The sequence below is a fragment of the Cydia pomonella genome, chromosome 20 (genome assembly GCF_033807575.1).
Source record: "Cydia pomonella isolate Wapato2018A chromosome 20, ilCydPomo1, whole genome shotgun sequence".
In the NCBI taxonomy this organism is placed as follows: Eukaryota; Metazoa; Arthropoda; class Insecta; order Lepidoptera; family Tortricidae; genus Cydia; species Cydia pomonella.
In genome coordinates, this window is record NC_084722.1 from 13,331,021 (window position 1) to 13,356,030 (window position 25,010).

The window sequence follows — 25,010 nt, forward strand, 5'->3', positions numbered from 1 at the left end:
ATTACCTACGGTGAGAAATAGAGCAGCTGAAAACCTTTAAGAATGTAAAATTGAACCTTCACAATTCAAAAGCTTTAGACAAGCTATCGACAATTTGCAGCACACTGAAGCGGTTGTGGTTGCGGACTTTAGTGAAAATTATAGCTGCAAACTTCTTCTTCTTCTACTTGCCTGCGGCTATATGGGCACATATGGATCCAGTGTTAAAGGACATCCGTAGTTCTCATCCAGATATTACAACCAATAGATCTCTATATTGACGGTCCCTTCAGTTAGTATCGTCAAAAACAAAACTTTTACCCCAGCTCTTCCACGACTTTTGAATACGGGTTTCTTGCTATGTCCTGGTCTTACTTTGAGGCTGGGCATGGTAAAGGGCCAGCCGATGGAATAGGTAGATACCTAAAAAGGTCAGCTGAGGAGTTGGTAGCTTGGGGTGCAGACATTTTAAACAGTAAGCAATTTCACGATGGTCTAAAAGATGTAAGCAAGATTAAACTCTACGAAATTTTATCACTGACACTGACAAGACACTGCAAAAATAGCCGATAATAAACATTTACAACCGTTGTAGGAATATTAAAATACAGGAACCTTAGCTGTTTCTGCAGTAGAGGTTTTTGTGAATGTCTTTCTCCTAAAAATTATGAACCACTTAGACCTGTAACTAAGAATGTAAAGGAGAAGAAGCAGAAGAAAAAGAAGTCAAACAATTTTAATGAAAGTAGACTTAGCTCCGACGATGATGAGGTATTAAGTAATTACAGGATTTCACGGCAAAGGTCCCCTTTTAAAGAGATTGACTTACTGGAACTGACAAAAGCCCAGAACAAGAACTGGTATGATACCGTTTATTCTGAAACTTCCGATGACGATGAACATACACGTTCAAAACCTAATTCATCAGCAAATGCAACGGGTAAAGAAAATCGAGGAATGCAGCGTGGAGACTTCTATGAATGTAAATGTAAGTTCTAGCAAAGGGAAAACTTTTAAATATGTCTGTATTGTCGATGAGCTGCACGATGACGGTGATATAAGAGTCACGTTTTTACGTTATGTTAAAAATAAAAGTACTTTTGTTTCAGACAAAACTGATATTGCTGTTATAGACTATACAGACATAGTTACAATTTTGGATAAGCCGAACATTACTATTAAACGATGCGTACAATATTAAATTTTTAAAGAGAATGTGGAAGTTACGAAATAATGAGCATTTCTTCAAGCATGATTCGTTGCTCAAGCATTTTACGATAGCGAATGACGAATCTCTTACTATTATGATTCTAAATTCTAATTACGCTTAATCTACTCGCCATCGTAAAATACATATAATACTTTAATTAAAGAATATTGTTTGATTTTTTGTTGATCTCACGAGCTAGAGTAGTAATACAAGATATAATATATAAGATTTATGTAATATAATGTGTTTTTTGTAACCCATCTAGACATCTAGTAATCATAAGTTGATTCCAAATCTTCAAGGTTAGTGTAATTGTGTCTCTTGAGTCACATGTTTTGTCTCTTCGCTTACAGTGTTGTCCCCCTAAATTGCAACAGATTACCGGCATTTAAACGGTTCATAAGAAACATTCATTGACATTATATACAAATAATGTTTCGCTTAGAACTATGTTAAGTACTGTCACTATACTTGTTTAGTTATATTGAGTGCATACTGAGTTACGTTAAAAAATATTCACATCAAACTACCCATGTGACTCAAGAGACAATAACAACCCCAATATTACGAAATTGAGACTGACTTTTGTACTTTTTATTTTGTAACCGTGTTCATTACTAATTACTTTCAGTAATAAAGGAATGAATTTTTAAATTAAATGTAGTTTCCATATCTAAATCGAGAAATCTGTATCTGTGACTCAGTAGACGTTTTACGTGAGTGTGTTATCAAATATATGTTTAATTTCCATCAAAACACAAGAACGAGCGATGCTCGAGATATATTTGCAATCTTTGGAAGTATTATTATCAATATTAAATAATATTGTGAGGAAAAACAAAACTTTATTTTTTTGCAAAAAAAGTTTATTCGATACAAGAAATAGTTGATCCGCCCATATTCTGTACTCTGGTCTCGAAGGGGAAAGCTCAAAATCAAACACCTCGTTTAATTATAAACGGAAGTATGTTTATTTCGGCTGAACTATCAACCACACAAATCGTCTCTAAAACACAAAACAAAATTAATATCTTATAAAATCCACGATAGACAACCGTTCGCTAGTTTAGAAATAAAAAGCTACATCTACCGGGAAATTGAGTAAACATATCTACTTAGGCGTTTTATACACTGTAGGGCTAAGATGGTCGGCTCTTTATCATTTGTCACCATACCTGTCCCGTTCTAACAAGTATGTAAGTGCGAAAGTGACAGGCATAGTGACAAGTGATAAAAATGGAACCATGATGCCGCCGCTGGTCTCGTTTAAATGGGATTGGGCCGGACACGTCTGCCGTATGCACCCGGATTGGTGGACCAAATTGGCTACCGAATAGACACCGCAGATCAGGCGGGACAGAGGCAGACTAAAAAGAGATGACGGGATGACCTCGGCACTTCTTGCAGCGACTGGCGGGAGCATGCACCAAACCGTGATGAGTGGCGGTGGCGGAAGAAAGGGAAGGCCTTTGCCCAGCAGTGGGACAGAAGTAACCTATATAAAAAAAACTTTATCACCTTTTATACCTTCAGAGATTCGCATACCCCACTGGGAAACCCTAAGTATGTTACATCCATGTGCCATTACGAAAATCGACAATTTTAAATCTCAATTACGATCATCAGACACTTAATGGCCAATTATTAGCAGAACACAATATACCATCGCTCCAGAGTATAGTAGTTAGTTGTAATGGTTCAAATCATGGTCATGACCATGGGTATTAGCTAGTTAATAGAGAATTACGAATGTATAACATCTGCCCGCGACTTCGTGCGCGTATAAGTCGATAACTGCACCCCCCTCATCCTGAGTAATCTATTTTTTTACTAATTTGGAGCCAAATGCAACCTCTCACTAAAGTTGGTGCTGCTGTGGCCGCATCTTCGCCCAAAAGCCCTAACAGAATGTTCGTACATTTTTGATGAAATTTCCATTACGCATAATAGGTTTATAGTTTCGCTTTATAAAAAATACGTAGTTTTTACGCTTAATTCCACCAAATTTTAATCATATTTTATACGTTTACATTTTATATAGGTTAAGTTAGTAGGTAAATGTTTGCGGCGTTTGAGGTTGGGCTGTGGGGGCCTAGCGCCCATCGCCTATATAAGGAGTTTTATAGGGGCTTCGAGTGACCTTAGGTGGCAGCATGGTTCCATTTTTATCGCTTGTCACTATTATGCCCGTCACTTTCGCACTTACATACGTACTTGTTGGAACGTGACAGGCATGGTGAGAAATGATAAAGAGCCGACCATCTTAGCCCTACGGACGGCTTTATAATTTCTATTAACGAAAACTCGTACCAGGCATTTTGTCCACGCTTCCTGGCAGCGTAGACAAGATGCCAATGTGATACCTATCGTTAATGCTCCGTAGCGAAGGAAACGCAACTGTCTCTGTCGCACTAATATGGAAGAGTAAAAGAGAATTACGGTACGCTGCGGACCTATGTCTGGTTAGTTTAGTTTGGTTAGTATAATGTTACGTAAATGTTCATGCTAAGTTTTATATAGTTTAAGCATGTCATTTTAAAACGAGAGCGTAACTTGGATTGTATGGAAGCGGCTTTTACCGGCCGGTACGTGTCACTCTTAAACATTGTTTATTTTCTTCCATTAAATGGACAATAGGTACTTAAAGTATTGGTATGAGAGCAGTTAAGAGCCATAATTGACAGCATGAGTGAGCTAATGACTATAATTTTCTAATTGTCAGGGATTGGCAACCTAATTCTACAGATCTTATAAATGCAAAAGTAACTCCGTCTGTCTGTCTGTGATGAACCGATTTAGGTGAAATTAGGTATGCGCATTGACATATATATTGATATAATATGTCGTAAGGACGAGCCGTACAGGCACTAAGAATGGTGCTAGTTCAGTGGTGTCACTCACGAGTTGCGACCAATCGCGCGCGTGATGCAAACTCATCAACCGATCGCGTTGTGGCGTTAGACTGCGCGATTGGCTCGAATTCGTGTGCGTGACACCGCTGTACTGGCCCCATAACCCCATTCTCATTGCCCGTAAGGCCCGTCCTTAGATATATATGTCAATGGGTATGCGGCTAGTTTGAAACCTGGAAAAGGACACAGGATAGTTTTTATTAAACATGATTATCATACCATAGAGTTGAAGTCGCGAACAGACTCTAGTATAAACAGTGTAAACCTTACTTCGCTTAACTCGAAAATAGTGGTAGGCAAACTTTCTTCATGGCGGGCCAGAAAGTTTAAGACATATCAGAGGGCCAGAATTGTAGCATGCAATTTTATTATTTCGCGGGTCATATACAAATTGGCTACTAGACAGTTTTTTGTAAATAATGTCTATCGATCTTGATTTTCCTAAGGATCAAATGTTTATATAGGACTCATGGCATTTAAGCAACACAAAGGTCAGAAATGAGAGTTAAAGACGACGATTAAAACGATTGAAAGCGGACGTCACATTACATTAGTTTTTCCTAAATGTAAGGAATTTTCAATAAAATATAAGGAATCGAATAGTACTATTTTCTTTTATCTTTTTGAAAGTTCAAAAAATATATTTTTTTGACTTTGGAGCCTTGTATTTTTTTATAATGTCAATATGTCTTTTTAAATTTCACTTTTTTATATTGAATGGCTCATTTCCTATCCATTTGGCTACATTTTGTTATAATATTCATCATGTGTCAAGTACCCAATTATTTCGAAGGACCGACGGGAATCGGACAAAATCCTATCGCGGGTCGTACTTTGCCCACCGCTACTCTAAAAACTGTAGAAAAGATGGCAATCGTACATCGACAAAAGCCAAACGAAAAGGAAAAATGTACGTGATGACAGAGGCTACGAAAAGTCACGTGGCTATTTCATACAATATTTCGATTGGCGTTTTCTATCAGCATCATCATAATTTTAGCCTCCAGTTGCCCACTGCTGAACACAGGCCTTTCTTCGTGTACCTACGCCACTTAACCCGGTCCTGTGCTAGTCTCATCCAGTAGTGTCCTGCAATTTTCCGAATGTCATCCACCCCACGAGCTAACAGTTTTCATCACAAAGCGGCTCCCAATCCGTCAACATTTTGGTCCACCTGCCATCACTTCTTGTGTTATCTATCAACGATTGTAATCTTGACTAGGCTCCCAGAAATGTTTACAAACCCTGCCGTTCCGATGCCTTCGCTTATATAAAAACTCACAGCACTCAAACCAGCAGGCTTTGCTGAGAAGTAAACATGTCAAAGTCACAGATATTGGTGACAACCTTAGTGCTGTTGCTGTCTCTGTCTCTCGTACAGTGTGTAGAGAAAGAGAGTAAAGATGTAAAGGCGAAGGCCGAAGAATCTGACGCAGGCCAAGATGATATGAGCGATATGGACATTATGGGAGCGCTAAGCGACTGCAATGAGACCTTCAGGATTGACATGTGTAAGATTTTCTACTGAAGTACAGTCAGCTGCAGAGATAGTTGACCCCCCCCCCCTGTAAACAAATTGTATACAAGGGGTCACTTATCTCTGCAGCTGACTGCACATGTATTGTAGTACGGGCAGGCTTCCACAACTCGACCCCTGGTGCCTATTTTGCGTGACATACTTAAGTACATTTACCTAATCAAATCAAAATCAAAGCCCTCTAACTTAAGGTTTACCTAGAGTAACTGGAACTAGGAGAGCCGAAAGGTAAGCTAAACTCTATCACTGACATAGAATTTGAAGCAGACAAAATAGTACAAGCTGTCTATACAGCCTGGTCTAACAACTGCCCGGAAAAGAAAATTCTGGCGAAGAGGGTGCCTTGGTGGAACCCGGAGATCGCAAAACTCCGGAAGGAAACCAGGGCAGTCTTTAACGATGCTAAAAGGACTAATGACTTTGAACATTACGCGCTAAAACTCACAGAATACAGCAAAGCTGTGAGGAAAGCAAAAAGAAAAGCATGGATGAACCATTGCGATCAAATCAGGTCCATACCGGAAGGTATGAGACTTACAAAAGCACTAGCCACGACGAAGTCAGTTCCGCTTACTTCCATTAGAAGAGGGGACGGAGGAATGACTGAAACGGGGCTAGAGACCCTTAAAGTTATGTGTACAACACACTTCCCAGGCTCGATAATACATCAGGGCGTAACGGACGATGTAGCAATCAGTGCAATGGAACAATCCAGTAGCACAACCAGGTACAACTGGGACACGTCTAAAAAAGTAGTAGATCACAATAAGATACAATGGGCACTATCAACATTTCAGCCATACAAAGCCCCGGGGCCAGATGGAATCTACCCCATACTACTACAAGAGGGTGCCAATGTACTAATACCACACTTAGGTAGACTGTACAGAGCGTGCATAGCCTTTGGACACGTGCCACGTGTCTGGAGGATGGTAAAAGTGACATACTTGCCTAAACCAGGCAAGGCAGATTACACAGAAGCCAAATCGTACAGGCCGATAAGTCTGTCATCATTTTTCCTTAAAACACTGGAGAAACTGGTAGACAGACACATAAGGGATGGTCCTCTTAAGAGACATCCACTACACCAATTGCAGTGTGCGTATCAGCCAGGTAAATCAACTGAAACAGCACTACACCTGGTGACAGCCAAAGCGGAACAGGCAATAGAAAATAAGGAACTATGCTTGGCCAGTTTTCTAGACGTGGAGGGGGCTTTTGACCGCACCATACCGCAGCATCTAAACACGGCATAGAACCGACAATCTGCAGATGGATCGGTACCATGCTAAATAGCCGACTAATGAAATCTTCCCTTATGGGAGACGAAATATTAGCAACGGCCACGAAGGGCTGCCCACAAGGTGGAGTTCTGTCACCGACTCTCTGGAGTCTGGTAGTGAACTCACTGGTGGAAGAACTTAACAAAGGCCCAACATACACGGTAGGGTATGCAGATGATTTAGTGATTCTTGTAAACGGGAAATTCCCGGGAACAGTATCAGGAATCATGAATACAGCACTGAAGCAAGTGGAGAGATGGTGCAACAGCCATCAACTCTCTATCAACCCAGGCAAAACAGTGGTAATACCGTTTACCAGGAAAAAGACCCTCAATGGCATGGAGCAACTGAAGCTTTATGGAAGGGTACTGGAAATGTCCGATGAAGTGAAATATCTAGGTGTAACACTAGATAAAGAACTGAACTGGAGGAAGCATGTCGAACTTACCACAACCAAGGCGCTGAGAGTGATTGGAATGTGTAGAACGGCATATGGGAAAACATGGGGTTTAAACCCAAAGGTACTAAGATGGATCTATACCATGATGGTAAGACCTATCATTTTGTACGGATGTCTGGCATGGTGGACAAGGACACTAAAGAGCACATGCAGGGAGAACCTTATGAAAATACAGAGAACAGCATGCATGGCTATTACCGGGGCGTTTAGAACAACGCCAACAGCGGCGATGGAGGTACTGCTAGACCTCCCGCCGCTACATCTGGTGATACAATCTGAGGCGCGGAAATCGCTACACAGGCTGGCACTAACAGGCCTATGGAGCGATAGCAAGCCAAAGACTAAACACACAAACATGGAATGTGACAATTTCATGGAAAGGATAACGAATATGGGCTGCGATAAGATGCAACCCAAGTTTGTGTTCCGTAAGAATTTTGAAGTTAAAGTTCCAACAAGGGCTGAATGGACCGAAGGTCTTCAAGCACCAAATTCGGATGAAAACGACATCATATGGTACACAGACGGGTCCAAGACAGTATCTGGTACGGGGGCAGGCATTTATGCAAATGACTTTAGTTGTAGCATAAGCATGGGTAATTACGCTACTGTCTTCCAAGCCGAGACGTACGCTATAGGCAAACCCAAGGGAAGAATATCTATATACTCAGTGACAGTCAGGCTGCACTCAAGGCGCTCAGGGCGCCCAGAGTGGACTCTAGACTGGTGTACAATGGTGTCCAAGCTCTGAACGAGCTTGGAAGACAAAATAGAGTGCAACTGGTATGGATTCCAGGGCACGAGGGATTCATAGGCAATGAAAATGCAGATGAACTCGCCAGAGCCGGATCCGCAAATAACCACATAGGTCCGGAACCATTCGTGGGGCTCTCACAGGGAACCATTATAACGGCTATTAAAGACCACACTAGGACGAGACACCAAAAAGAATGGGACAGTCTGACGGGTCTAAAGCACTCAAAGCTCTTCATACAAGAAGTAGACTCCGGTTGGAGCAAAAAGCTATGGAAACTTAGCAGGAGACAACTCCAAATTATAACAGGGGTGTTTACGGGCCATTATGGGGTCAAAGGGGTTTTGGCCAGGATGGGACACTCTGACAATACCGATTGTCGAATGTGTGGTGAAGAGGAAGAGACAATAACACACCTAATGTGTGAATGTCACGCCCTCGCCAGACAAAGAGTGAAAGACTTTGGATCAGGCTATCTGGAACCAAAGGAATTCAAAAGGCTACCCATAAGCACCATCATCCGACACATGGAAATGGTCAAAAAGGCTCTTGAGTAGCTAATGGGTCTTTCCTTAGGGGGCAACTACACAAAAGATCCCTATGGGTCGAAGTGTATCCGCAAGGGCCCCCGGTAATTAGAAGATAAGATAAGGTTTACCTATAAAAAACAAACCTTTGACAGACAGATGGACAAACATACGGAGGGCCCTTGGCAGCTCACCGTGGTAGAAGGAGATATTAGAAATAAAGTGTTTGAATCGCCTTCTTTATGAACACTACATACATCATAGTAACATAATGAGAAAGTTAGATACATAATTGAATTACAAAACATTTACATTTCCTAAAGCGGATCATTAAGTTTATCTGAAGCTTTACTTTACCTAGTTAATGTTTTCATTTCTGAACTTTATCTTTCAGCATATTTGCTGGCTCTAAATGAAAGCGGCAGTTTTCCTGATGAGACCGATAGAACACCGAAGGTAAGTTTTTTTTTTCTCATTCTGAAAATCTACCATTGTATTGTATTGTGTTGCGGCGAAGTGCATAATCGTCAGATTTCTATTACTTACCAACCGAACATTCATGTGACGACAATACTAGTATACTTAGTTCCCTGATTCAACAATAGCATTAGATATCTGATGACTCCACGATCTGATGATAAATTTTACAAGTTAATTGAAGCTGATGGAAAACGAAAGCACATTATTGTGCATCCATATACACCTACACCCTACTCCTACAGAAACAACGAGACGGCCGGAAGGCCAAAATTAATCTGATGAGCGATATGTCACCCGCCACCCCAGATATAAGTAGTTAAATTTAAAAGAACCACTTACTTACCTACGCTGTTGGTTCAGTGACCCAAAATGATACTTGCATGAGTTGCATGGCCCCCGCCACAAGACTGCGCCACTCTTCTCGACAATTGTTGACTCGGAATTCCTCCAGCGATTCCTAGCTGGGGCATCCGACAGTACGTCCTCCTGCTAGAAGTGCTAGGCGGCGTATTAAGCTCTTTTTCACATTCCGATCTTCATCTATTCATTTTCTCCTTAAAAAGAATCATCAAAAAAAATATTTCGTTAGTGTTTTCGATCTATTATTCATCGTAATATTGTTTCAGTGTTACGTGCGTTGCGTGCTGGAGATGGTGGATGTGGCTTCAGCTGACGGACAGTTCGACCCTGAGCGTGCTGAAGCTGCCCTCATGGGTATCAGGGGAGTGCGGGCGCTGAGCAACGTCAAGGAGGTGGCTGTCACTTGTGCAGACAGACGTAAGTTCCTGATGATGTTGCTAGTTAGCTGACAGACGCTGACGCTACTCTTATAGATATCAGGGGAGTGCGGGCGCTGTGCAACGTCAAGTAGGTGGTTATCACCTGACTGTGGTGACCGAAGTAAGTTCCTGATGGTTTTCCTAGTTCGTCAGCTGACGGACAGTTCAATCCTGAGCATGTTGAGCTGCCCTCATGGACATTTCTGCTAGCCTAGATAGGCGAGAGAGAGAGTGGAATTAGTGTACAGCCCCAGTGGTAAGCGATCAGCGGCGGGGCTTGCAACATACGCCGAGTGTCCAAGGTAATCAAGGTACTTGAGCAGTCCCATTGGAGACCAATGACAATCGTTGACATAAAACCCCAATCGAAACTAGACACGTGACTTTTCGTAGCATCTGTCATCTCCCCCCCCCCCACCCCCTGGTCGCTTCTCTCGAGCCTTCACTTTTTTGACACTTAGGCAGGATTAAGCGGTCACTAACGTCAAAAAATATCTATTAATTTTGCAGAAGAAACCTGCAAGTGTGAGAGATCATACCAATTCATCAAGTGCCTCATGGAGATGGAAATCAAGATGTCTGAGAAGTCCTAGAATGGAGACCAACGCGCGACCTTCGAATGATCAAACGGTTTATTTTATTTTGTTTTAGTGTTTGAATGTAGAAATGCAATTTTATAGGATTAAACTATTTTTGTTATCCTGTTCACTGGTTTTTGATACTCGTATAAAATTACCCTTTAATACTATCTCCACTACAAGGCATTTAAATTCTATTAATATAATTCAAAACGAGTGGTCAATACCACTACACTTCCTCTATCGCTCGTATTTCGAAAATATCATAAATTCGCAGTTTCGAGTGTCGATTATCGAGTGACGAAATCGAACGCTCGAAATTCAAAAATCGGCCCCCTGATGTGCAAGTTGCGAAAAGTTTCCTAAAAATTCCGCGAAATGTCACAAGAAACAAAAGAGGTATTTATTTGGAAAATGGAAACATTCGACCCGCATGGACATAGATGTATAAGAGTTTCCAATATTGTTCTATTTATTAAATTTCGCTATTTTGGAAACTCTCCTCGCTGATAAAATGTCCTCAACTTCCACCCGCTTTATTTATTTTCGTAGTCATCATAAAGTCATGGCAGTGATTGTAATTTAAGCCTGATACCTATTAGATACATATTTTTTTACATAAAGGACAACAATTCAAAAATAAGTAGGTATATAATATGCGATGCCCTATTGTTAGAGAAAAAACCTTAAAACTGAATTTATATAGTTATAACAATTGAATATATATATGTTTTATTTAACCTCCTATTTTGAATATTTTCTGCGATTCAAGGGTCCAAATTAGAATGGTTTATAAAACTGAACACAAAGCTAAGGTCACGGATTCGAGGCCGGCCAATACAATACGAATACCAGATTTTTTACACCGTATAACTAAATACAAGGAATATTATGTAAGGTTGAGGCCGTTGCGGGTAAGTTAAAAACGGTAAACTGCTTTTAATTACATTTATTCATATAAATAATACAAGTACAAAATACAAGGACTAGCACACACTTAAAATAACAGATCTTTGGACACAAAATACTTCTTCTTAACCCTAAAACCACTTACTCCCAGCCGCAAAATTGCATGGCCACTTTAATAATAAATTCTTTCATAATGTTTCCTTGCAATTTTGCAGCTCGCTCTACCTAACCAAGAACTGCAAGCAGAACCATAAGTGACAATATTTGTACATGTTAATGATTAAGGTTTTAGACCGAGGGGATTCCAAAAGTGCTTGCAAAAGAAAACAAACTGAATTTCTATGGCCGGTTAATACTGGGTGATTTCGGGATCGTAATCCCCAATGTCTAAATTGTATTGAGATGGTAATACTGAACAAGGTTTCCCATGGAAACGATATGAAAATCGTGAAAAAATATACTCCTGGGACCATACATTTCGTCTATTTGGGGCCTTCAACAACTACATTAACCTACCGAATCCTACGCCGAGTCAGACGAGGCTACAGCGCCACGCTGTTACGTCGTCACCCAAACCCAATGTTTAGTTCCACAACCCCAATGTTAGATTAGAAATATAACCACAAAGGTAGTGCTAACTTTTTTCCTCTAAAATTAAATCAACAAACTATGAACGAAATTATAGTGTCGTTTACATATTATTGTATCGTAACTATATATCATAGGAAGCCTAGCATTTCGGAAGACAAAGTTAATTGCCACTACCTTTGAGGTTAAAAAATTCTAATCTTATATACTCGTAGAAGAGATTTATTTTTATTATAAGTTATGCGTTTGTCACGCATCGTGTTGGTTTCTTTCTTATTACCAGCTTTATGAAGTACCTAATACTATTTCGGTATCAATACAATAATATATAATAATTCATTGTATCCCGCTTAATTAGGATCCCAAGTAACGTAAAAGAAAAAAAAAAATTGCACCTGTATAGTAAACACCCCTATAATACAGGCACCTGTAATGGGATGGTATGGACAAATCCTGTAAAACAAGTGTGTACCATCAGTTTTTAATCGCTGACTGCATTTTACCATAAACAAGAGCCAAAGAGCTCCTTAAGTGTAATTTTTTATTGATATTTGTTAGTTTGCAAATTAATGACGCCAATACATCCCATGCCATGACTGGAGCAAAAAACCATAGTTTTAATTGGTTAATAATATTGGAACCATTTACAGTAGCTTTCATTAAATACATAGAAAACATAGAGGACGCATTGTACATTCCAGTTTTAAAGCATAAAGCGGTAGAAATATTACAGATGTCGGTGAAATATCAAAAATACTCCGGTGCCGTTAACATGCGGGTGCAGTTAAAAATTTGCTTTAGATTCTATTAACTTTGCGATATCTTGTCGAAAGACGCGAAAAAGTTAAGCATACGACTTATAAAATATGTAAGACCCGTTTGTCAATGGTTTACTTTATAAGTTTGTCATCCTTTTTCAAGCACCAAATGATTAGTAACATAATCGATCGTCTATCCGAAGAATCCTTGCCACACCGCTCCGAGCCAGCCGCTCTGGGGCTCTCTGAAATAACATTAGAAATTTTAACTTTATTAAAAAATATCTGCCAAACAAGTAGAGCTATCAGATATTAGGTGCAATTGATTTTCAATTAAGTAAATTTTTTGGTAATTATGGTCGATGAATAGCGGTTTTTTATTACCAATATCTTCTAACTAGCAACTCTGAGTTAAGATGGCAAAGCCTTTTCACGATACCAGGCTCCTATTTCTCGAATGGCATTAGATTAGAGTAATATTATTAGTTCACGAACTGTCAAATTGTATGAGTTACCATGGCAACACGTTAATAATATTATTTTTAATTTTTTAGTTAGGTTTAGTTTTAGTTGTCTTATTTTATAAGTATCTTACTAATTGTACGTAGTTGTTTTATACAAATTGATTAGAAAATGTATCTATCAATAAGGATATTTGGACTAGGTCCCATAGTGGCAACAATAAAAAGATGTTCTTTTACTGAAAAAAAAATATATTAGACTAATAGCGTTGGATAAATAGGAACCTGACATCTATGGAGTGTGGATTTAAAAGGAGTGAAATCTCTTATGGTAGAACTGTTGCAAGTGTCCTGCTGTCAGCTATAAATAATAGTTCCTAATCTCTCCAGAGTAGCGCTAGAGTAGCTAAGAAGCCCACAACACAAGCCTTCTCGAGCTTACTTAATCGATTTGTGTAAGGATGTCTTATAATATTTATTTAACATCTAATAACTCACTCTTTCTGACAGTTGTACATGGAGTTAACTTTCTTCACATCACCGCGACTCAAGCCTTCTCTTTGGCCCAGAGTCACGCCGCCGACCTGAAAACATACCTTAGGTCACTTAGGTGCATTCAACTTTAAAATAAACCGGCCAAGAGCAAGTCGAGCCATGCTCAGAGTAGGGTTCCGTAGTTATTCTTCCGTCACAATAAGCTAAACTGAAGCTTAAAGTATAGTAGATTGTTAACCAAGGGATGAACTGTCGATTTACGTCTTTTTACTATGAAGGGGAAAGTTTTTACGATAACAGCTAAACTGATCATGTCCGCTATAGTTTTCGTCTAATGTGTTTCTTAAGCTCTACTTCCACGATTTTTTTCATATTTTTGACCTATGGTTTAAAGTTAGAGGGCGGGACACATTTTTTTTTCTTTCGGAGCGATTATCTCCGAATATATTCACTTTATCAAAAAATGTTTGTTGAAGACCCCTATTAGTTTTGAAAGACCTTTCCAACGATATCCCCCACTGTAAGGTTGAAGTAAAAAAAAATTTACCCCCACTTTACGTGTAGGGGAGGTACCCTAAAAAAAATTAAATTTATAGATTTTATTGTACTAATTTGTCGGCTTTATTGATTTATATATCCATGCCAAATTTCAGCTTTCTAGCACTAACGACCACGGAGCAAAGTCTCGGACAGACAGACAGACAGACGGACATGGCGAAACTATAAGGGTTCCTAGTTGACTACGGAACCCTAAAAAGGGTGCTTAAATTTTTTATCTTGATTCAAGGTTTTTAATTACGACTGGATAAGTCGTTGAGGTGAATGAAATGTGCAAACAATGCAATAATACATAATTGTAGCTTGCTAAATCGATTAAACGTTTAACTATCAAGATTTGATTACACTCACACACACACAATTTGCGTCGTTCGTTGCTGTCTATCTGCCGGCGGCCGATCGTAAGATCAGGCATATCGTGATGTTCCTGTGTAATGTTTTGACGGTAGTCACAATAAACCAATAGATAGGATAGGTTCCTTTAGGTTGCTTAAGATGCCTGAAGGGCAAACTGTCCAGAAATAGAACCCCGCTCGGGGCTCCGTCGACTCAGGGAACGAGACAAAGATTTTCACGTTTCCTAAGTATATAGGAATTTCATGATCTGCCTGATCTTACGATCGGCAGCCGACATATCCACACTCAACTGTCAAACCCTAAGCCTTTATTGTATAGAAATAAGGTGCACCAATTGTAATGTTGTTGTTATAGATGTTTTCGACGAAGCTTGTTGTAGAAATTATGGTTTGTTTTAGTATTCATGTAGAATAAGTTTGTTACGATGCTTGTGCGGAGTCAGTTAAGCCATACATTTTTACTTTTCGCTTGGCATTGCTCGATGTACGATTGTTAGTCCTCGGCTAGGCCCCCAGGTCAGTTTATAGTGTTGTACCTTAGGCTCGATAGTTTTCCTTCCGTTCCTGGAGAAGGCGTACTCGGAGTAATGCATGACGCTGTTGTAGTCGTAACTCACGCCGAAGTCGTTCGTGTTCTTGGCGTCCGACTTCTTGAAGTTGTTCTCCGAGCCTGAAACGAATTAGGTTTTGGTGAGGTGAAGAGGTGGCGACGTAACGAAATCCTTTGTAATATATTCTGCAGGCAGACAGACCCTCTTTTCTTATCAGTGCGGAACGCACGCAGAGCTTCTTCCTGATATGTGAGCCGAGCGAGAATCAAATCAAGTCAAGAAAGTAAAATATTCTATTGAAGTACCTACATATTTTGTTATTTACAATAATAATTATTACAGATTGCCTATACATCTTATAGACCAGGGGCCAGTAAAGTTTTTAACCACAAACCACTTCAGGCTTCTGCTTTCTTTACGCCGACCAGAATGGCAGGCCGCATGCCGTAGGATGATCATTGTCCTATGCTGCCTTGATTTTCTATAAAAACGAGGATATCAGCTGATTTGACTTGATGTTCTGCAGCATGCAGCAATTCGCGCAGTATTGTGCCCTTGGAGACCTGTGCAGGTTGACTTCCTGAAGGTATACTACCTAGAAAGCTTACCTGACTTGATGTTCTGGTAGCGCACATCCACGTAATCATCACGCTCTGGTCGGCTCTGCTCGTGCATGAATCCCACAGCATGTAGAAGCTCGTGTAATACCGTCCCCTTCTTGGACACGCAGCCTGGGTTCTGCAGGTTCACTTCTTGACGCCCGCCTGGAAGAAAATATAAAGGAATATCAAATATAGAGCTCCATTGTAGAGGTACGTGATTATGATTGTCTGTGTTGATAATTTCAATTGTGTGAAGATGTATCTATTGACACCCACATGTTAATATTTGGTCAGGTTTAATTTTAGTTTGACCATCTTGTAGGACCTCAAGGGCCAAGTGGCCGATAGCTAGGCCAGTTACCGAATAGATACTTAACTGTCAGCAGGTCAGCACTGCACTGCATCAGACATCTGAGTGTAACAGACGGCGACAACTCGCTGACAGAATCAAGTGTCACGATCCTCATGAGAAAGAGAGCAATCAAACAAAAATAGAAGCCAATATAAAAAGGACATAAAACATCTTACCAATCCGTCCAACGCTAGACCAGCACCCCGTATTGCCGCTCTGTATGGTGATATAGTCTTTCTGGCCTTTGTACGGGACGAAGCGAAGGCACGTCAAGCGGTGGTAGTCAGCTATGGCTTTCATGATGGTGTCGCGTTGTTCTTGATCTGTAACATTGACGGGTATATTAATATTAATGTCTAATCTGCGCGTACTCCACCATTCGCAAGGTTTGCAGGAAAGAATCAGGACCTCTCATTTTGGTTAGAAGTTTCTATAGAATTACCAGGATTCAACACTGTAGTTACTCACTGTATCGTCCTTCGATGACGTAAGGTATGATGCCGTTAGGCCACCGTGAGGTCTCATCTTTCATCCCGTTCCTCCCTAACTGTGGGATAAGTATATCTCCCTCTGCGTACTCCCCCATTTCTTCAGGGTTCATGTGTGATGACTCATTCCATTTGGCTACTGCGTCACCTGTAACATACAAGTCTTTCATGAATTCTATCATCGCTTGAAGCCTTTAAAGGCTCAATGCCTTAGCCGAAGTAAGCTCTTAAAAAATTGCACAAAACATGAGAAAACGTGCAGATGATAGAGGAGGAGGAGGATGCAGGTTAAACCAATCATCATCAGACTAAAGAGCCACACTGTGCAAAGCTTGACCACTTACTAGACCAGAAGATGTTCTGGAGGCATTATCTTTACATCTTATACGTTTACTTACTCGTAAATCTTATTTCGGCCAGAGAAACAGTTAGTGTGGGAGAGTAACCACGGAGATACTGTCACCTAAAGGCTGCTTATATATGCAGTGTACGACTCCTACAATTTGAGACGAGCCTGAACCCTTCCCAGCCGTGCTAGCGGTGTGCATAAGTCTTAAGTAAGTTAAGGTATGTTAAGTCTAATTACGCTCAGCATGAACACTCGTAAAGTAAACGTGTTTATAAAGTATCGTATTGTGTCACTGCTATCAGTACATAACGGCGAGGAAGTGTGCTATGTCAGCGGGATCCAGATATTTCTGATCGGTTATCGTGTGCGAGTTTATGGGGTTGGTGCTAATGTGCACCACATAATGTTTAATTTATGAAGAATGATTCCGGTTCTTAGAAGGCATGCTTGAACATATTCATTTAATTTTACTTGTACTTAGGTACTTAAAATACCGAGTTATTTTAGACGTAAAAGTTTATAAGTAATATAAAGTGCCAGAATGTAGTTTTAGTTTTAATGACGTTAACAGTGTATTTTTTATTTAGCAATATATTCCCTTAATTTAACGAAACATTTTATACCACACAGCAGGCCTTGTTATTTACTTCGTTATAGGAAAATATACAAGTGCTGCGGCGTCGAACTTTTCCAGAACTTTTCCCTCAAATACGAGGGGGTTTTCAATGGCTACCGGTCCTAATCCCCCTCAAGTCCATCTAAAGATAATCTGGTCTAAGATTCAGTGAATAAGCGCTTATTATATTTACACGAGAAGAGATAGACCGGGCTTTTTACAAAAAGTGCCCGGTGACCGTGTAGATGTAATAAATAACAGATAGCTTAAAGTATTAGCACAACAATGACATGAATAAGTAGGTAATTATGAAAAATTATATAGGTTCGCTTAAATAAATATTATAAAACATTATTACACAAATTGACTAAGTCCCACAGTAAGCTCAATAAGGCTTGTGTTGAGGGTACTTAGACAACGATATATGTATATAATATATAAATACTTAAAAACATAGAAAACACCCATGACTCAGGAACAAATATCCGTGCTCATCGCACAAATAAATGCCCTCATCAGGATTTGAACCCGGGGCCGGCTTCATACGTAGGGCTCAAAAGTTTAGTGTAACACATGTAATAGTTTCACAGTAATACACAAAACTCATAGTTAAAATAAAGAAAAGACTTTATTTACTTAATTTTAAGTTTATTTATAGTTTTTATTATTATTTTTAAGTTTATGTATAAGTTATTGTTATTAAAGAATTAGTTTTCATTGAAAAAAATATTTTTCATTATAAAAAGGCAGCGAATTGAATAAGTACTTAGGTCAGTAAAGTATGGCGATGACCAAAAATAAATAAACGCTTTACAGTCTACGCAAAATGAAAGATTACGGAACTTTTGGAACACGAATCCTAGTCATGTAAAACCAAGAACCGTGAAGCCATTTAATTTCACCCATGAAAAGAACCCACGAAAATAGTAGATTGTACAACATGGGCATGAAGCGATTTATTTTGCCGTATTTTTTCAAGACTAAAGAAAATCGTACTCCGGCCGGTCCGGGGCGCGCCTGTCGGGAGCCCGTCGGTCGAGGGCGCGCGGGCGGGGGCAGTTTGTATGGCAGATTTTGGACTTTATAGCTAAGTTGATAAGGGTCGTAATGGATGGTTTTACTTTATGCTCTAGAAAATAATAAGCAATTTTATGCCGCTTACACGCGACTTAAAGGTCAATTTTACAAGCATGAGAAGTGAAAAATAAGAAGTTCAATGGAACCCCAAAAACTTACCGCTTTCACTGTTAGGAGCACCATACAGTTGAGGTCCAAGATGCGACAAATTTATCTTTACATCATCAATATCATTATCATCGATGCTATTCGCTGCTTCAATAACTACGTCATCATCTTCTAGTGGCAAAGCTTTACACCCCGAAATTACAATAAAGAATAAAAGTAGAATTACTTTAGCCATTTTAGAAAAAATAAAATATATTAAATAAATTTAGACTTGAAAGTACCAAGCTCGCAGAAGTCACAAGAAAGTGTGCGCTAAAATACCACGAACGCGTATTTATATTCGTGCGACCTGTCATAGGGTAAACAGATATACTTCCAGGATGTACCGCCGAAAAATGTACATTGTACACGCATCGATAAGAGGAACCTTCGCTGTGTTTTTGGTTTATGTTTCCTGAATGGGACAGCTGAATATTGTTTGTAATCCTCGCTGATAAGAGATCGCGAATTCTGTCATTTTTATATGGAGCAACGTGTAATATATTCAGCTCGGTTTCCAAACAGTGACAACATCCTCTTCAGTAAAATATGAATGTATTTAGGTAACCGAAGTCAAACCCTTATTCATAAAATCTTACAAGCCACAATGTTAGGTATCTTGTTGTCAAAAGCGAGAAGAGTTTCACATACAATAAAATAATAATTAATACAACTAAAAGGTCTGCAACTAAATCATCCTTTAAAAATTGCTCTTTTTGCAAAAGACCAGTTTGCAACTAACTTGAAAAAAAAAACAAAATTAATGAAGGTAAAAAATCTATAGCTTTTAAATCTTGATATTTATAGCATAATTTTTTAAAGGAGGATTTCATTGCAGACCATTGAAATTAAAAGTAAAAATGTACACAAACAAAACGCTCCCCGCCGTCCCCGATGCGAAGATACCCATGATGCTCGCAGCATTTCCACGCTGGATACCATGGACAGCCTTAGTTGCACCAGGAACGACTCGGAGTGGAGACCCTCCCCCATCTGCCTGAGACGACGCCCCGTGTAAAACCGCTTCGCGCCCACTCCCCAGCAACCCGCCGTTTCTATCGCGTTACTAGCCACAATTAGGTAGTTAATTTATGTTTTATCCCTTTCTTACAAATGCATAAGTCAAAATGACAGATCAGGATAAACAATAGGTAGGTAAAGGATGACTCACTGGGTCCGGGCTGGGGCATCCGACGACACGTCCACCACCTTGCATTTTTGAGACAAAGCAAACCGCTTGGAACAGGTGCTTTCAGGGTGATCTGAGCTGATTTAGCCCAGTTGCCACGAGTTTCTCCCGAGCATGGGGGGGGGGGAGTGCCTCCGGTGACCCCTGGGTCACCAATTGGTTATAGATCAGTCTATGTTATCAAAATCGCTGCAGAGTTATCTTGGTCTGACTTTAAGCACAGGTACTAATTGTTTATCCTAGTTTTTGTGATTAAAGTCACAAAGTCAGCGTTTATAGGTATGAACGAAGATTATTCATGCGTCGGAAACTTTACGAAGCTGCGAAATTTCTAGTAGAAGTAGCGAAAATATTAGGAAACTTCTCATATTTATGTATAAGAATAGTTATTTTCCATTTCCAAAATAAAAGTTTCCTTTGTTGTCTGAAATTTCCGAGAATTTTTTCCTACTTTACACAATTAGGTACGCCTTAATTGGAGTAAAAGAGACAACCCGCAATTTACGAACTTCGGTTTTCGTGGTAGGCCCTCAGAGTACTCACTTCACCACCTCGGTGATAGTCTAATATTATTAGTCTGTTGCCATGGTAACCCATACGAATTGACAGTTCATAGACTAATATAATAATATTAGTATAATACCTTTCGAGAAATGGGCCCCTATTGATGACTACATGTTAGAAGGGCGCGTGGAAAACTTAATCACTACTCAGATAATTATTAAGTATTACAAACCTTACATCATATTCGGAAACGAACGCTTTATCGTACATTGCCACGGCCATGTTTTACAATCACTGTTCACTTTCCCAACCTCTTATCTGTATCGCCATCGTTTTCAAATTCAACTTTATGGTATATTGAAAAAGGTAGTTATTTCCGTATCACGATTACTTATTATACGATAGTTTTAGATCTGACGATATTCGCTATCTCCCGGAAAATTCCTGACGTGTTCTTGACAACACCGCCTCTAATGATCAGTTTATATATGACCTCAGATTGCTTGTATTTATAATGGTTTTCGGGGTCTAGTTATATTGTGATTCGACAGGCAAGGTAGGCAGTGTTTGTTTAGTTTCATATTAATATTATTTGATGTTAAAAAAAACACCCGATGACCTTATTGAGAATCTTTTCCGTTTTCGTCGTATTCCATTTATTTATATTATTTAATCACATTATTGTTTATTTGAGTTGTTATATCAATTATTAACTAAGACAGTTTATTTATCTTTTGCTGGAAAATTACAAAATCAACTAAGGTATATTAGACGAACGAGCAAGGCTCGGAACCGGTTTCTTCATACAAAAAATACCGGTATTATTACGTTCTTTTTCGTTCTTTGGTTTATTATTTCATTTTTAATGGAACTATCTAATAATGCGAAGTTTTTATCTAAATACATGATCCAGTCCTACGTAAAGAGTATAAAACCATTAAAAATATTTTGCTATTTCGGGATTTAAAAATAAACCGGTTCCGAGCCCTGCGAACGAGGAGCAATTCCTTTCTGAGCTAAGTTCGTGGTGAAGGCACTAAGTAGCACGCACACTATGGTATAAATTGTGGCTTTTCATAGAGAAAGGGTCCTTATATTCCATGTGCATAAGACCTATTCTCTGATGGAAACGTTCCTAATGCACATTAATCATAAGGAACCGTCTCTATGCTCATGAAGCAAAAGAAAAAAGTGAAAACGTCACACCACATTCCATACACTCATTCAGTTACATTCGCATACTATGTTAACGGCACCAATCATGGGACATTTAAGAGAAAATTTGGAGTATCTTTGATATTTCACCGACACCTGTAAAATTTCTACCGCTTTACGCTTTAAAAGTTGAATGTCCAATTCGTCCTTTATGTTTTCTAAGTATTTAATTAAAGCTACTGCAATTGGTTTCAATATTATTAACCAATTAAAACTGTGGTTTTTTGCTCCAGTCATGGGATGTATGGCGCCATTCATTTTCAAACTGACAAATGAAAACTTTTTAACAAAAAATAAAACCGACTTCAAATATTACCAAGAGCGCCATATATGTACCTATAACATTTGAAGAGTTCCCTCGATTTCTCCAAGATCCCATCATCAGACCCCGACTTGGTGCCAACGGGACTGTTGGCGACTGGCCGGCATGCGACCTCTTTTATTCTTTTAGTTGTTTTTGTTATTCCATGTCAAGTGTCAGTTCTGCCGTTGCCACTGATAGAATTGTGCCTAATATTTATTGTAATTATATTTATTAAAGTAATTAATTTATCATACGTGTTTCCATCATTCCATCTTTCATTATACAGTCCACAGTCCACCGCTAGTTATCAGGGACCATATCGGAGTTATACCCGTTCGATTAAAAATAAAATTAAATTAAATCTTTAATAATTGGCAACAACGATGGTATAGATACATACGGAAAATGATGATATGGAACCCTAAACAAAACCACAAAATTTTTAAGCCTACGACCAAAAACGCAATTAAAACTCGCTAATTAATAGTACATAGAGGCGGGTCAACTAACTCTAGCGACGATTTACGGCGTCTTATAGATAACGCCAAGAATAGGGGACCCCTATTCATATATTAACTAAGAAATAACGCTAATTAAATAATTGGCTAGACAATATAACTTTAAACCTATGAAAGGGAATATCGATTCTGCTGCTATTAAATTAAGACTGAAATTGTATCGTTGCTTACTTGCGACTAAAGTCGGTATCGAAGACTAGACCTAGAGGGATAGGAAATGGGTAGATGGAGGTAGGTACCTAATTGGCTACTATACTATACTGTAGTCCGTTTTTCTTTTTGCAGATTAGAAATTTTATAACCTCAAACCAAGCCACTAGCATATTTGCTACATATTTAATATTTTTCTTATAAGAATATAAAGTCAATAGTGTTTTTTTTAATATACTACGTCGGTGGCAAACAAGCATACGGTCCGCCTGATGGTAAGCAGTCTCCATAGCCTATGTACGCATGCAACTCCAGAGATGCGCGTTGCCGACCCTAATAACCCTCCCACCCCTCGTTGAGCTCTGGCAACCTTACCGGCAGGAACACAACACTATGAGTAGGGTCTAGTGTTATTTGGCTGCGGTTTTCTGTAAGGTCTCCACCTTCCCCAGTTGTATGTAGTCGAGGACTGAGCTAAGAGTTTTCTTTTTCATTCTTATTATACTTATGTTCAGTATTCTATAAGCACAATAAATAAAGGTCCTTTAACCCTTTTCCAGACATAGTACGATTTATCACCCACATAAGCGCCAATAGAATTTCAACCTTAGCCATCCGATTTAAGGTTCAAATTAGATTGCACTTTCGGGAAATGTGACTTGTCTTCAAATGAATCATCCAAGCTGGATTTATTGGAATATATTTGAATTTTTTGGGAAACCCTTGTAGATTGGTGCAGCCTGGAAAAGGATTAACTCAATCATCAACTGCAATCAGGAATAAGAAATCAAAGGCCAAAATTCTGATGTTTGTATTGTATTTCTAACATATTAGAACTTTATACACTACATCTTTATATACATGAGCATTTTTGCTTCGCAATATTATTACAATTAAAATAAATTTCTCTCTTTATTATATTATTTTTACATTTCCTTAATCCACCTAGAATTTAGGCAAAGTGACAAAAACTAAAACATAATTACAAAACAGAAAAACAAATTTAAATTTCCTTTAGAATAAATAGTACAAAACAATTGTGAAGTTTATCTTGTCACGACCAAATAAATACATATACAAGAAGGCAGATGACAAAATAGAATATTATAATAAAATTACATTCACAAGAAAAGGACACTGTTTTCCCGGCAGCACTAACGTTTCTGAATCATTTATAATCTTAAAAATCGTAAGCCTTACGCCCAGGTATCGCTGGAGCGACATGGTGGAAGCGGATCTGCGCGAACTTCGAGTCAACAATTGCCGAGAAGTCGCACAGGACCGAGAAAAGTGGCGCTGTCTTGTGTCGGAGGCCAAGTCTCATCTTGTGTCGCGGAGTAAGTAAGCTTTACTTAGTTTCTTTTCTTGTGTCTCTTACACATAATTTAAGAAGTTAACAAATTGAAATGGCAACCAGTGTCATATTACGTTCCCAGATTTTTGGCAATAAAAATATTTGGTCTGGCAAACAATTCTCAATTAGATTTTAGAACCCTAGTATTGCACTACCTATGGATAAATTAAGACGAATCGTTAAAGCTCGTTAAAAAATTCTTCACATTGGGGTTTCCAGAAAAAAGTACGTTTTTTTAAAACTATCCATTTTGGATTATGAGAACTCAGAATTACGAGGACTATTAATTTAAAAAAAGAAGTCTCCCCAGTTTATCTTATAAATTTTAGGCTTCAGTTTTGTGATGGTTCATACAAAATGTATGTGAAAATACGTACGAAATTGACCATTTTTTTTCGGACACTTTTTCCTTTTGAAATCCATAGTCCTTGGGAGTAGAAATAACCAAAAATTGGATAGTTTTTCGACAAGATAATTGGTACTTATTTCCTGAAAATGCCCACGTAGGTAAATACCGTAACCAAGTCGAAAGGTTACGGTGATCATAGGCAGTTGGCACATATTGCTTTGTGGATCGCACGCTTGCCGTCCCTTTCGTTTGTAGCTGATCGACGCTGGGCAGAAAGGGACAGCTGTGGCCGTAAAAGCTAAAACATCATCAGTCTCGGTATTGGAGTATGTCAGAGACGCTTTAATGCGGCTAGAGTAGAACCAAGCTAACTTTGAATGCCAAAGTGTGGCTATGCCATCATTAATGTCAATTTTTTATAAAAATATGACATTTATAATGACACTCCCTCACTTTGTTCTATTTATGTCGGTACAAAAATAGCTTAGATTGTACAGTCGCCCACAGATATATTGGAGCAGCCGAGGTGCTTAAGAGCCCATCAACGTGCTTACTAGCGCCACTGCTAAATAATTGTCATTGTTTAAATTTAACGATAGGTATTTAAAAAGGGGGGCCGCT

At 39.1% G+C, this 25,010-nt stretch overlaps 2 protein-coding genes across 2 annotated transcripts; one reads left to right on the forward strand and one right to left on the reverse strand.

Moving 5' to 3' along the window:
• Positions 1-5,386: 5,386 nt before the first annotated feature.
• LOC133529054 (uncharacterized) lies at positions 5,387-10,625 on the forward strand. Its single transcript, XM_061866666.1, has 4 exons — positions 5,387-5,612; positions 9,057-9,118; positions 9,769-9,919; positions 10,432-10,625. Exons 1-4 carry the CDS (start codon positions 5,420-5,422, stop codon positions 10,512-10,514), a joined length of 489 nt encoding a protein of 162 aa, XP_061722650.1. The 5' UTR covers positions 5,387-5,419; the 3' UTR covers positions 10,515-10,625.
• Positions 10,626-12,617: 1,992 nt separating this feature from the next.
• Positions 12,618-19,390, reverse strand: LOC133529048 (zinc metalloproteinase nas-4-like). The gene is made up of 7 exons (XM_061866659.1): positions 18,819-19,390; positions 16,598-16,765; positions 16,306-16,452; positions 15,784-15,939; positions 15,161-15,294; positions 13,714-13,799; positions 12,618-12,999 (listed from the first exon to the last, which is right to left on the reverse strand). Exons 1-7 carry the CDS (start codon positions 19,000-19,002, stop codon positions 12,948-12,950), a joined length of 927 nt encoding a protein of 308 aa, XP_061722643.1. The 5' UTR covers positions 19,003-19,390; the 3' UTR covers positions 12,618-12,947.
• Positions 19,391-25,010: the final 5,620 nt, after the last annotated feature.

What these genes read in the sequence shown, in the direction of transcription:
- LOC133529054 (XM_061866666.1), top strand. Translation starts at nt 5,420, where the DNA reads ATGTCAAAGTCACAGATATTGGTGACAACCTTAGTGCTGTTGCTGTCT. An exon ending in AGACCGATAGAACACCGAAG is followed by an intron (nt 9,119 to 9,768) that starts GTAAGTTTTTTT and finishes ATATTGTTTCAG; the next exon opens with TGTTACGTGCGTTGCGTGCT. An exon ending in TGTCACTTGTGCAGACAGAC is followed by an intron (nt 9,920 to 10,431) that starts GTAAGTTCCTGA and finishes TTAATTTTGCAG; the next exon opens with AAGAAACCTGCAAGTGTGAG.
- LOC133529048 (XM_061866659.1), bottom strand. Translation starts at nt 19,002, where the DNA reads ATGGCTAAAGTAATTCTACTTTTATTCTTTATTGTAATTTCGGGGTGT. An exon ending in TGCTCCTAACAGTGAAAGCG is followed by an intron (nt 16,766 to 18,818) that starts GTAAGTTTTTGG and finishes TGTATGTTACAG; the next exon opens with GTGACGCAGTAGCCAAATGG. An exon ending in GGAAAACTATCGAGCCTAAG is followed by an intron (nt 13,800 to 15,160) that starts GTACAACACTAT and finishes GTATGTTTTCAG; the next exon opens with GTCGGCGGCGTGACTCTGGG.